This window comes from Ambystoma mexicanum, chromosome 6p (genome assembly GCF_040938575.1).
Source record: "Ambystoma mexicanum isolate Mex_15411 chromosome 6p, UKY_AmexF1_1, whole genome shotgun sequence".
Taxonomy (NCBI): domain Eukaryota; kingdom Metazoa; phylum Chordata; class Amphibia; order Caudata; family Ambystomatidae; genus Ambystoma; species Ambystoma mexicanum.
In genome coordinates, this window is record NC_090935.1 from 1356021997 (window position 1) to 1356036783 (window position 14787).

The following is a 14787-nucleotide window of genomic DNA, read 5'->3' on the forward strand; positions in this document are numbered from 1 at the left end:
CAGCAGCAGAGGTTGCATTTGCCAGGCCGATGGTCATGTCTCAGCGGAAGAGCCCTGCACCACCGGAGCAATAGAACCACCACTTCATGCCGAGTCTGTGGACCTCTGAGAGGAAGATCCAATGAGGAGATGCAGACAGAGACACCCGATATTGAGCAGCCTGCAGAGAAGGTTGTGGTTATCTGCTGGATTGGGAAGATCAGCTACCGAAGGCCCTGAACCCAGAGGAATGAGCCCGTTGACCCGGGTGAAGTCAGAGGGACCCTCTAAAGACGCACAGGTGAAGAAGCAGAAACTCAAAAAATTCAGATGCCTGGAGATGGAGAGATAGTGACTCGAGCAAAGTGCACTCCACAGGAAGTCTCCATGCTGGAAAGACAAGATCCGGGTCCTGCTGTGCATTCTGAGCAAACAAGTATATGCACCCAACCAGAAGCAGTTTAACTGTCTGTATCAAGTTACTGAACCAGCTAGAGTAAGGGGCAACTTGGTGATAGACCCCACTTTTAGGAGCTGTAAGGATCCCAAAAAGGCCCAAAAAAGCATAAGGCTCGTCCCTTTTGAGATTTGGATAGAAATCACAGAAGAAGAATGGTCAGAGTGCTCCAAAAAATAATTCAAAAAGCGGGATACTCATCTAGCTGACACAAGGTGGACGTTCTACCTTACGTGTTTCATCACTCCAAGATCGATAGATCAAGTCACTTTAAAGTGGGCTATAATAGCAGAGGATTTAATCGCAGCCCAATAGATCAGGAAGGAATCCAGTGCTAAGCACTTTATTTATTTTCTAAAAGATATACAAAATATCTGGGTTATGAAAAAGATGCACATGTAGGGCTATACTGGAGCATATAGTTGCTCTGCCAGGCACCCAATGGCATGTTTCGGGCATTTGAGGCTGCCAAAGAAACTGGTTTTGCCAGTGTTTACCTTTAATGACTTTTCACTGTTGCATGACAATACTTGTCGCAGATAGGAGGTGCACACTAGGAGTTCGACAGGTGTAGGAAGGGCGAGAGTGGAGTCCAATAATGAGAAATATTGCAAGAAAAAAAAATAACTTTCTCAGGGAGGGAAGCTGTCACAGATTGAATTGACAAAGAGTCAATGATTTTTTTTTGTTCAAGAATTGAGGGGTCACTGCAAAGCGGTACATTTACTTAGAAGTGTGGAGAAAATAAGCAGAAACTGACTGGTTTGAGTGCCAATTTTGACTGTAGTTTTTGTACTTGCTGTCCTGAAAGAGGCAGACATTATTTTTCTAATAAACAATCCTACCAACTCATTTGCAAATGGAGAGAGCACATGATCATTCTTATGTCAAATGGATCCAAGACATGGAAAAAAATCACACAAAGTTAGCATTTTGTAAAATATACTGAAATACATGGTCTGCCACTTTGATTGTGAATGAATTAGGGTGCCAAAATATGGGTTGAACATGAATACGTTTTGCTACTCTGGCATATCCCACTCCCGCATTCTGTATGCCATGATGGCACATTGTCTACGTATAATATTGTCCTCACTCCCCCTCCCCCACCCCCATCACTGTAGCCAAGAATATCCTTGTCTGCTACTTCCCGCTTTCCTGCCACATCCCCAAACTCATTCTCACTACACCTGGTTGTCCTGAGAAGGGTCAGATGCGTTTTATTGCTATGCGTTAATTAATTATTTTCTTTCCAATAGCTGCATTCCGTTTGAAGGACATGACGTCTTTGCACATCAACTATGTCCAGTCCAGGCACATAAGGATTGAGCCAACCAGTGACCAGTTCCTGCTTTATGTCACTGATGGGGCGCATCGCTCAGTGGAGTTGCCGTTTTATGTCATCATCAACCCTACCAATGATGAAGTCCCAGAGTTCCTGGCAAGAAACATTACAGTAAGGAGAAGGCTAACTGTTTATGGTTAGGGTTTCTGGTTTTCAGTGTTTATATTTTGGCAATTTCAGTGGTGTTTTTCCAGCCTTTTCACAAAATGTAAGGAATTGGTGTATATATATATATATGTGTTTATACATTTTTTGCAGAAACTAATGAGCACAACAGTTTTTTTTCCAGTGTATATGCAAATCATGCATACATTAACATAAATCCGTTTTGGAGTAGCAATATCATGCGATATACAATGTGCTCCAGTAAGATAGCTCAGTGGGTCGAGCGTTCACTGCTGTGATCTGAGTGTGATCTGCACATGGCAGGCTCGAAATCCTAGCAAAGGCCAATTCTGACTTTCATCTTCCTGGGGTAGATAACTAGGTTCAACTTCGGGTGGGTGACAATTGTATGGACATATTTTGTCTGTACATCGTTTTGGCAAAGCGCTAAATAAATAACACATTATTACCATTCTTAATAGACAAGCTATTGAGAGAACAGTCTATCAAAAGGTGTAGCCAACATGCTTCTCCTGAGAAAGTCAGCAACAGATGTCAGTGAGATGCTGCCTCTGTTAAGGATGTGAGCAATTTTGTATAAGAATGATGCCTTTTTGTCAATATCCAGAGCGGGTTCTATGATGTGTGCGGGCCTCTGTGATAAAGGACAGTTAGGGGGCCCTAATTTGCATAAGTATTGACATCAGTGTGAAATCACAGAAAATTGTGTTACAGGAAATGACATGAGGATTTGATACTTGATGGTGTCATGGAAAGCAAGATTACAAAATAATTGTCACGAGTAAACCAAATAGCAAATGGTCATTGTTAATTTATGGAGCAATATATGGAGTGGGGCATTTTGTTTCTAGAGTAAAATGTGGACCGAATCAGTTCTAAGGACTTCTACTTTTCAGTGATAGGTCACAGTGAGAAAAAATTATTTGCCTACTATCACACACTTCAGTTACATAGGGGTGTGAGATTTGAGCCCAGTCTGAAACTGAATTATGACCACTTATATCTTCAAGGCTCTAGTTGGTAGAAAGGGAAATACCCAACAAGACCGAAATTAAAAGACTGAATGGCATATTTGATTGAATTTAGGCTGTACGAAAAGTTCGAACAACCAAAAATTCGATAAAATATGCCATTCAAACCCATTATAGCAAACAAGGGGAACAGGGGTTGCGCGGGTGTCCCCATATACCCTTGTTTGCTATAATGGGAATGGGGATTGGGGGGGGTGTCCTGCATAAATCAATAAAAACAAGTTTACAAAAAAATAAAAGTAAAGGACCCTGTAGCGCTAGTTCCCAAGCACGTAAGCGCAGAGAACCGTTGTCGCAGGGAGTCAGGGGAGTCGGCGGCAGCACCCAAGGAGGTGTGCCGCAAATAGGTAAGTGGTGGAGGGTGGGGGAGAGTGTATTCCTAATGTATGGGTTGTTTGACCGTAACAGTCAAGTTAGCTAGAGTCTTTTCTGCCGCAAACTTTTCCGTTACTGGCAAACAACCCAGATCCGGTAGAAAGATGTGTTTTTGTCTTTCAGGAATACTCTATACACAAATCCTAATAAACCACTCCAACAGACGTATACATCCTTGAAGAAATATGTCAAGCAAAAAGAGGATAACTGTAGTTTGTTTTGCCCCATCTTGAACAGAAGCCTGAATGTGTCAGAATGCAAAGCAGCGTGAGGCTAAATAATGATTTTTGAGATTTGTAAATGTACTTTCAAGACTTAGGTGCAACAAAATATCTTGAAGAGGTCACCTGGGTTAATAAGAGTTTTACAGAGGCATTCAAGTAGTGACAAGGGAAGGTTGGCAGGGGCCTCAGTGTGCTGGAATAGGAAGGGCCTTCAAAGTGGAACAATACTGTTCAACAGTGTACTTTGTCGCTGACTCCTTAGACACTCACCTCCCTCTCACCAGTTGCTTGCCTCATCTTGACATGTGCGCAGGAGCAAAAGAAAAAGCTTATTTGCCAGATGTTGGGGGCTGTTTAGAAGAAGGGTGGAAAATTTCAGGGCCGTTTTCTTTTTCATGCACAAGTGAATGGGTGGTTGCAAAAATGGCAAAAAGATGGCTACAGTTTCTCCCCTGCCAATTAACAAATATTTTATTTTTCACCAAAATAATGATGCAACAGAGATTTTGCAGTGCCTGTGAGTGTCTTACTCTAACACTTCATATATTGGAATAGTCGCAAAGACAGCCTGAGGGCATAAATACGTATGATGCAAAATCTATGTTACATCTTTGTTAAGTTGAAAAAAAAGTATTTGTCACTAGTCGGGGATAGTTTGTGGAATTGTAGCAAATTTTGAGATCCGTTTATTTTTGCGGTTATGTGAATTCACACTCACATAAAAAGGCTTAAAATTGGCTACAATTGCTCACAGAGGCACCTGCCCACTGACAGATACTTTCTTTAAAAAAAACAATGTAACATACATTTTATTTGTGTCTGTGCATGTCTTATTGAAACCCTACATTCAAGCAAGGGGAAGGAGAGACTGGACAGTCCATGTTAAAAAAAAAAAGTGATTACAAATATTTGTCAGTGGTCAAGGGCTGTTTTGAGGAATTTTTGCCAATTTTGAGACGTGGGTCGGCAGCCACTAAAATGGCTCAACTTTGTCTACAATCATTCAAGTTAGCCCCCGACCACTGCCAAATATTTGTATCTTTATTTTTTTCAGCAAAGAAAACAATGTAATATAGAATGTGCAGTGTTTTTCAATAAGGTCAGGGGACAGGAGAGGAAGCAATGGGAGAAAGCATACAGGCATACTTGGTGGGGCAGGGGGTGAGGCCCACCTCCTATTGTATGCCACAACCTTCCACCTATCACTCTTCTGCTTTGTAAAATAAAACTGAAGTGGGACAAGTATGGGCATTTGTGGGTCTGAGCTTGCCATGGCTAGTGACTCAAGCTAAACCCCATTGACAATGACCAATGAGGTTGTAACATGTCTGGGGTTGCTTGCAGTCTCTTTCAGAGGGTGTGTGACCTAGCAGTTCTGGATGGACTGCCCCTTTTTGGCTTGGAACAGGCCTGGTTTGCATATGGTCTTTTCCCCTTTCTAATGGTATGGCAGTCTGACAAACATGGCTTGGAACATTGCCAGATAAATGCTAGGGGTTATATATAATTAATTAAAAACCAAGCAGCATCACGCTTCTGTTTTGAGATAACAAGATATTCAGGATACCGGAATACTTCAGGCACTCTGATTCGCTAGAATGCTGTCAATCGCACGCAGGTTTGCTATCCTATGGCATGCAGGTAGTTAGCTATTGAGCAGAGTGGTGAGAAGTTACAGGGCAGAGGCTTGAGAACTGGTCCATAAATCAAACGTAGTTAATGGGATTAACCCAAGAAAAAAGTCATTGTGAAAGGCAATCTATAGCATCGGCACAAACTGTGGTTGTGCACAGCTTGCACCCAATGCTTTCCTAGCTGTGCAATGCTAGTCTAGGCAATGAGGCCAGTCAGTTAGGTTCTTGTTGGAGTGCAACAGAGCAGTCAGAGGGCCTCATCACAAGTTGGCCAGTATCCCGGCTGCAATACCGCCCAACTGTAATAGCGTTAGCGCCCACCGGTCCAGTGGTATTACCGCCAGATCACAGGTTGGGCGTTAACTGTAAATCACCATTGGGTCCATAGGACCCAATGGGGACTCCTCGGCGCTAATACCGCGCACTAATACAGCTGGCGGTAATACCGGACGCTAAATGGGGTTTTCACCTCCAGAAAAAGCTGGAGGTAAAACAGCCCATTTAGCACCCAACTCGTGAGAGGTCCAGACCTTAAATGCAGCGGTAATACCGTTACCGCCGCATTTAAGGTCTACAGCCCAACTTGTGATGAGGCCCACGGTCTTGGTTCAGTGTGGATGTGCAGGCAGTGGCCACAGCCACGGAGAACAGGGGAAAGACCTTGAACTGATGAAAGAGGAACATGATGATATGATGATGGGTAGTAGAAGAGCTACTTCAGTAGCAGAGATTGCAGACTTGCTGAAGTAGCAATGCAGGATAAGACCCAGACAAACTAGTTACTGCTGATGCATTGCAGGAGAACCAGAATCCCGGAAACCACGTTAGCATCTCAGTGACTAGAAGTGGTGTCCAGTCAAATGGTCGACAGACAAATGGTCGACAGACAAATGGTCGACACAATTTGGTCGACAGGTCAAATGGTCGAATTTTTTTTTAATTTATATATATATTTTTTAGGTTTTCGTTTAGGGAAAAAAGGGGTTTTTAGCAAAGAAAAGCGGGTTCGGGGGGGACCCCCCCAAAAAAAAAACAATGTGAAAAAACAAAATAAAAAAATTCGACCATTTGACCTGTCGACCTTTTGGTGTCGACCATTTGTCCTGTCGACCATTTATTTTCGACCAAATGACCTAGAACCACTAGAAGTGTCATTCCAGGGACTTAATTTCACCAAAATGCCAGGGGTTACGTAAGTGACATCACGTGACCCTTGACTTCTGATGACATCACGGGAATTGATATCATTTGACCCCACCCAATATGACATCACAGTGAGCGATGGAACATGACCTTTCACTCCTTGACAAAACAGGAAGTGGCATCGCATAGCATTGTTCCTATGTACACTAAGAAAAATATGATTACGATAGTGATATACATTTTATACAAGACTAGATCACCATATGTATTGTTAATATCAGTGTGTATAGGCCCATATTACCAAATAACTGTCAATGCAAGCAGACGTCCAAGGCCAAATGATAATGACGTGTTATTATATAGCACTTATGCTTAAGCTGTTCATATAGAACAAATATACATACAATATCACCCAACCTGTCTTGGTACTCATTTATCGACCTCTGAAGGATGAAAGGCTGAGTTGAGGTGTTTAAGAACAGACTAAATCAGTGACTCACCCCCTGAAGTGTGCCTGAAATAAACCTTTAATGAGTCTAGCAATTATTGTATAGAATTCCAGAAAGACAAATTATTTGTCAGTCCTATTCTTTCTTATTTAGGGACTCTGCTGAAATTGTTAGACTTGTGGAACCCCCTGTTTTTTTTAAGAGGCCTGAACAAGAAAGCCAGCCACTCCAGAAGCAAAGAGCTACATAGCGCTGGCCACAGCCCAGGAGCTTACAATTATTTTAAAAAGAAGAACAAAAAGATATTGTGTTACGGGTAGCAAGAGAAAACACAGGGGTAGCAAGGGAGACGTCAGGGGTCACAGTTGCGACCCCTGGCGACCCCAAATGACATTCCTGTGTCATTCTGATAAAACCCCAATCCCTGAGGTGAGCAACCTGGCTGTGCCCATAAAGTCAAGGCAAGGAACACTAGTATGGTTCCCTCTGGTCCCCAAGTAAGGTCTGGAGCATTCTACTTCCTGCTTACTTCAGCATTGGTTTATAACTGTATGAACAGGGCCTTCATCTTCCTTGGGCAGGTCCTTTTCCAGCTGCTTCGGGTTGAGACCCTGAATTTCACAAAGACATCTTGCAGTCGCCTCTATTCTTATACAGTTCTGGCTATCTGGATGCACATAAGACCCACTCCACCCCTAATACTAACTTGTGAGATGAGGCATCACACATATGGTCTAGGGAAGGGGGGAAGACACTGGAAAGCTACACAAATGTTAATTGCATTAATGTAGTCATTATCAGTCCCTAAGATGCCAGACAAACAAAAATCATAATATGCCTCACCCTCTAGCGCATAGTAACATGACGGATAAGAATTCACACTGTGTTAAACGCATATAGATCTAAAGGGGGGTGACAACCAAACCCACAGGGTGCCACACAGGCAAGATTACATTAGACTCAGGGTACTAACCACAAAGACACATTACACTTCTAGAAAAGTGAATGATACAAATGTAACAAAGTAACAATGCATTTCCACTTCATGGAGGAGAGCTGCAGAGCAGGATTCGAGCCAATGAAAGTTAACGGCAGAACTTCAATAGAGGAAGATCTGCTAGAACCCCCAACTATTGATCAAGGGGACCCCTGGAGATAAGTATCTGGAGTAACAAACCAGTTCCCACAGCTATAAAGACATGCTGGCAGTTCCCAAAATGTTGGCCAGGGTAATGCCAAGCAACCCGGTGGTCAAGGTGTCTTCCTTTGCAGGGCAAATTGTAGTATCCGGTCACCCAGGGACTTGAACCCAAGACCAATGATGACACTGATGGCCCAAAAGGAAGAACAATTGTCCTTCCTGGGAATGGAGTCCCCCCCATCCCCCCCAACCAAAAGTGGAAACAAAGGCAAAGATGGTTCCAGAAGGACAAAAGTACGCAGACAGGATATTCCGGTCCATTGAAGGACAAAGATAGGCAGCACTCCAGCAGAAGATGGTGGCACAAAAATAACAATGGTAGGGGCAACCCAAGAAGGCCTGGATGAGTAAATAAGGTGAGTTCACTGATTCCCACCACCCTTCCAAACAAACAACGGCAACATACAACACCAAGGTGCCCAACCCATGGCGGTAAAATCAGGAAGCAGCAATAAGATAGCATGCAAAGGAAAGCCCACTTAGCAAGCCTGATCAGCCAATGAAGAGGACAGAAAGGATGTCCAGGAGTAGAAATTCCAAACTGGAGCTAAGCCAGGATATAGTGTCCAGCCAGTATCAAAAGATCTGTTCTTAAAAATAAACCAAAACAAATCCCTCGGCATGTAAGTAAAGCTGTTGCTCTCCTGAAAATACATCCAGGATTGAGCATGGGAATAGGGTCTTCCCAAGATATCACATCGACACAGGGGCTGGCCTAAGTCAGACTACCAATCACACAAAAGGGCTTTAATTGCCGCACCTATTGAGTTACCTGCACTCCCCGACCCCCATGGCACTTCTCACCCTCCCTCCTCCCCGCACTTGTGCGATCTGAATGACACAAGGCATAGTAAGATCGTTGTTTTGTCCTCCCTCTGTCCCCCCTCCTTTTCTTGTCATGCCTAGAAACACTTGTGTACAGGCGCGTTAGACAATCAAGTTGGCCCTAAAACTGTCAAAACCAGCCCCAACCTTTCTCATAGTGAGCACGTGTGTCCACAGTGGCCATTTAACATCTGCCTTGTGGTTACAATTTACACCAAAGAAAAGAATGTCCGAGAAACTGCTAGTCCCAGCATGGAAGGCCTGATCCAGCACACAAGTGGAGTCTGCAGGAGGATGCAGGAAGCCTGGAATGGATGTCCAGCAGCAGGAAACCCTACCCAGACATGTGCTCAAGCCACTACATTCACCCAGTATGGCCAAATGAGTGCCTTAAATTGAAGCAATAGTGGGAAGCAGCATGGAATCCTCCAGAAGGTAAGACACACTGCCTCTTTCAAAAATCCTGCAACAACAGGAAGAGAAGGTACATGATACTCTTTATTGAAACTACTCAGAGGGGCTAGCCAAAGCCAGCCCAACAATCACAAGAGCGGGCTGGAAACATAGGGGTCAGGTGGCCAACCAAAATGATTGGCCCTTAGGACTGCCACTCAACCTAGACCCAAACCACCCACACATAATGTGACTGGAACTGACATATACTGGTGTAAAAAAGTAAAAACCAATATGAAGGCTACCATGTGGGCTCCCAAAGACCCCCACGAGTGCAGGACTGCCATATTAAACCTACTTAGTTGTTCCTTAGAACAAAGGAAGCCGCAGAAACAAAATGGCGAGAGCAGAACTTAATACAGTACAAATACATTAGTGCCCGAATGGCTGCCAAAATGGTACATTGGGACACAAATGCAGTAGATTGGAAGCCAAAACTAAATTGCACCTTTCACCAGCCTACTCTTCAAAATCAATGCAGGGTAATATAATCATCCACAGGCAGGAATGGGGTGTTTTAAAAGTGCCCCTGTCCAAGGAGACATATGGGCTACTTCGGAACCATATAAAGAGAATGTGTTTCAGAGGCACATGGACTTCAGTAGAAGTCCCTCTGACCACAAAACCAGAGCCAAGATACAAAAATAAAAGAAAGGAAAAGCAAAAAAGTGCAGGTGTCCCCAAAAAGAAAACCTCCAAAAATAAAATGCTGCCCTAACAAAAGAACAAAAAACAAAATGGCAGGTAACCTCGCCGTGATACCTCAGGGTCTGGCCGTGTAACAAATGTAATAAATAAATAGCAGAGCATTACAATAGTACCCAAATGGCTGCCATGTAGGTGCCCAAGGATAGTAATGGGTGAAAGTGGCTACAGCCCTGAGGTAACCTAAACAAGATCACAGCGGTCCCCCCGCCTACTCCACAACACACTTTCAGATTGATACAGTCAACCTGGGACCCACATATGCTTCTTAATAAGCATGCTTTCCCTGGTCACCATACAGGCTACTAAGGCCTGTACTCCAGATAAACAGTTCCAGTGACACGAGTACCTCCTTTAAGTCCTTTAAGTAAAACAAGTTTTTAAAAATGGAAGCTATCAAAACCTTTAGGGTATGATATGATATAATATTTTATTTGTATTGCGCTCAAGGCATGGGAGGGGTACAAGGGAGAACAAGAACAACTCATCAAACAGTGGTAGTGCCGCCAGCAAGTGGTAAGTGCTGGGTTTAAGGCACCAGATAGGGTGTGTCTGGTAAGTGAGGGGGGGGGCTGTATGGTTACAGATACAGGCCCTGGTGCAAGGTATTGACAGGAGGCAGTGCGGGTGAGTGGCAGGGTGAGCAGATACCCAGGGCCCGGAAGTCAAAGGGTGGCCAGGTGCACAATGCCAAGAGAGAGCAGATCAGCAGGGGAGAGGAGGGCTGAAGGCAGAAGCAAAGAGGAAGGTCTTGAGGTGCTTCCGGATCCGGAAATGGTTCTCCTCCAGTTTCAGAGGGAGGCCCCAGCTGAAGACAGAGATCTACCCCCAGCTCGTTTCTTTGAAAAACGAGTGACCCTGAGAGAGTTAGAGGTAAAGGAGTGAAGAGCTCGACAGGGGAGGTATTTACAGAGGGATAGCTGAAGGTATTTTGGACCCAGGCCCCAGAAAGCCTTGTGGACAATGCAAAGGGTTTTGAATTTAATCCTTGCATCCACTGGGACCCAATGGAGAAATTTCAGGGCTGGAGAGATACGATCCCATGGCTTGAGGCAAAGGACAAGTCTTGCAGTCCTGTTCTGGGTGAGTTGCAAAGGGCGGAGAGTAGAGTCAGGTAGATTTAGAGAGAGGCTGTTACAATAGTCCAACCTAGAGAGAACCAGGGCGTCGGAGACAGTGAGCTTCTGGGGGAAAGAGAGGAATGGAAGAGTATCTCTGAGGAGGTGCAGTAAGAAGTTTGACTTTTGTGAGACATCAGAGATGTGGGCAGAGAAGGAAAGCGTGAAATCAAAGATCACCCCAAGGTACTTAGCCTCGCAGGTGGGGGTAGGAGAAGGGCCAAGGGAGGCCGGCCCGAGGGAGAAAGGAAAGGAGGGAGGAGGGGACACAAAAAGTTAGAGAGCAAGTACCCAAAAATTATAGTCTGCCCTATTACTTTACAGATGCTGTCCCTGGAGTTATTCAGTGTTGCCAGTGATATTGGAGTTCATTGAACACTCTGGTGGGCCATATGGCATCAAGCCCAAATGTCGGAACCATAAAACTGGAAATGGGGGCTCCATCTTCATCTCGCCACTCCTTCCAGATAACATATTTGATATCTGGGTATAGAAAGAGTCTGCAGAAGAGCCTGCTTAAATTGTCTAAAAATCTGCAATACTACATTATAGGAGGTAGATACAATGGGAAGCGCTACACAACTACTGGCCAGAACTGAACAACTCCACCTCCTAAATGACTATCAGTCAGAGTTCCGCCCCAAGTGTAGCATCGAGACAGCCACCGTCCAGGTGGTGGAGGATGCCCTCCAAATCATGTATAAGGTCGACTCATGCCTCCTTGTCCTCCTTGACCTCTTGGCTGCTTTTGACACCGCCAACCACCTCATCCTTCTCTCCCTGCTTGCCAGTAGGATGGGATTCTCTGGCACTGTCCTGAATTGGTTTACCTCCTACCTCTCAGGCAGACACCAGACAGTCCAGATGAACGTGTTACTTCTAACCAATTCCAGGTCTTCTGCAGAGTCCCCCAAAGCTCAATCCTCTCACCAATCCTTTTTAACCTTTACATGGAGATTCTGAGCACTCTCCTCAAAGATCCCAAAATAGCCATCCACCATTACGCAGACAATACTCATTTGTACATGAGAGTTAATAGCGAGCAGGACATCATCCATCTCCATGATTACCTAGCCATCATCTAGTCTTGGATGTTGGCTGCCTGCCTTAAACTAAACCCTTCCAATTCTGAATTTGTCCTCAACCATCCACCAGCCATAAAAACAACTTGTCCAACAATGGCTCAATGATATCCATGGATAGACAAGTCAATGCAATAGCCTCCGCAGCTGCATATCATGCCAAACTAATCAATGCAGTCTGACCCTTTCTCTCCAAAGAGAACTGCACCAACATAGCCAGAGCGATCACTGGTTCTAGGCTAGACTACTGCAACGTACTCTTTCTAGGAACCTCCAACAAAAACTTAGAGAGACTACAAGTCATACAGAACAATGCTCTCCGGGCAGCCCAAGGCATTGCTAAAAGAGAACACATCTCTGAGGCCAGAAAATTAGCCCACTGGCTCCCAATAAAGGAAAGGATCGTCTTCAAAGCCCTGACACTGACCCACAAGTGCATGTACCTCACTGCTCCTGCCTACCTCTCACAAAGGATCTACCACGTCTCCACTACAAGGCAAATCAGATCACTGTATACCAACATGCTCTCTGTGCCATTAGTAAAAAGAGCCAGAGCGGGCGGATCCAGCTTCCCTTATCTCGCACCCACTCACTGGAATGCCCTACCTCCCACTATCCGAGGTGAGGCCTCCCTCACCACCTTCCGCAAAGCCTTGAAAACCATCCTCCTCACATAAGGCCCTACACATCAGCATGAATACTTATCATACGACCCATTGCACAAGTTGTAATATAATGACTTTGTGCAATATCTGTAACAACAGTATGATGTTTTGTAGTATTCACAATGTGTCAACGACTACTACCATGCCTGTACCTGTGTAACTAAGTTCTTGCAAGTAACAACGCCTCAATGCCCCTGGGCTGCTTGCGCGCTATATAAATATAAATAAATAAATAAATAAATAAAAATAAATATGTGTCTAGAAGTATTTGATCCACAACTCTCAGACTCAGAAGAATCCTTAGGCTTCACCATTGACAGCCACCTGTCCTTCCATAAACACAAAGCCAAGAAGGCCCAAACAGCCTGGCCCCGAATCTCTACCCTTTGAAAAATCAAACCCTTTATCCCGCTGCAGGACTTCCGGAATGTAGTGCAGGCCCTTGTCTTCTCGCACATTGATGGGGGAAATGGTCTCCTGACGGGGCTCTGAGCTACTCACTTTTCTCTCCCAAAGGCAGCCCACCACGATGCAGCATGTCTTATTATGGATGCACCGAACCTTGACCGAATCACCCCATTCTACGCAAGCTATATTGGCTTCCTCTCCAGGTCAGGGTATGGTTCAAGACTACATGTATAATCTACAAAGCAGTCACAAGTAGCACACTAGCGTACCTGTTCGGCTAAGCTTCACATATCTGGTGGCACACGCTCCTCGCATAGCAAATCGACCAACCGGCTTGAATCATAACTCGTCTGCAAGGTGAGGACCCACAAACAATCCTTGTCTTATTATGCACCCACCCCCTGGAACTCGATCCCGGTGTCAGCTCAGAATGCCCCCACAATTCTCAAATTTCTCAAATCTCTCAAAACATGGCTTTTTCAAAAACACCTGATTAAGGACAAATTCCAATGGAAGCGCTTACTGACACACAGACCTCAACTCACAGTACTGTGTTGCTGTTAAACGAGGCCAGCCCAAATGGTAGCTACCCACTCTCTGTACAGCACTCTGCTGCTCTCGAGCGAGGTCCGCACTTTAAAGAATAAAATGTATCACGCATATGAAGAAGTTCCTAAAACACCTCCTCATTAATGAATTTTCAGCTTTCCTCTAGAATAGTTAATGGGTTCCCTTCATGCTCACCTCCCCCACCTATTCTGGTCTCTCATGCTTTTGAATATTGAGTGAGAAAGCTCTGTTGTCCTGAGCTACCCTAAATTAACAAATTCCTTTGAGAAATGCAGAAACAAATAAAGCGGCACTTGATATGATATGATAGGTTATTTATAACGTGCTTAATACCCAGAGGTTTCTAAGCGCGGACCCGGGGATCGAACCTGTGCTGCTCTGCGGCGTCTTGCTTCCAAGGTGAGCACGTTGCCCCTGAGCTATCCTCCCGAGATCCTTACCTTTATCTCTGCAGTTATTTAAAATCACTACGCTGATGCTTCTGACTGCCTTCTGGCTGAAGCATATGGATGCCTAACTTCAACAAAGAAAGAGTATACCACCAATGCGTGCCTGACTTCAGCACAATAGACAGTGGGCTATGTATGCCAATGCCAATTTCATAGTTCACCTTAGGCAGACCCTCCAGCTAATAGCGATGTGGTGCTTTCAACAAAAAACTTATGACAAATTTGAAAAAGTGCATTACAGATGTGTATAGTGATTGTTGGGCTGACTTTGGCTAGCCCCTCTGAGTAGTTTTACTAAAGAGAGCATCATGTAACTTCTCTTCCTGTTGTTGCTGGATTTTTGAAAGAGGCAGTGTTTCTTGCCTTCTGGAGGATTCCACCATTTTGTTTCTGCGGCTTCCTTTGTTCCAGGGAACAAGTACGTAGGTTTAATATGGCAGTCCTGCACTCGTGGTGTCTTTGGGAGCCCACATGGTAGCCTTAATATTGGTTTTCACTTTTTTAGACCAGTATATGCCAGTTCCAGTCACATTATGTGTGGGTGGTAA

The 14787-nt window shown here is 44.5% G+C and overlaps 1 protein-coding gene across 1 annotated transcript in view; it reads left to right on the forward strand.

Moving 5' to 3' along the window:
* FREM1 (FRAS1 related extracellular matrix 1) overlaps positions 1-14787 on the forward strand; it is a 1195879-nt gene that overhangs the window by 642718 nt on the left and 538374 nt on the right. Inside the window, exon 19 of the mRNA XM_069626057.1 lies at positions 1696-1892. Within this exon, the coding sequence (XP_069482158.1) occupies positions 1696-1892 (197 nt within the window). The remainder of the gene's footprint in view (positions 1-1695; positions 1893-14787) is intronic.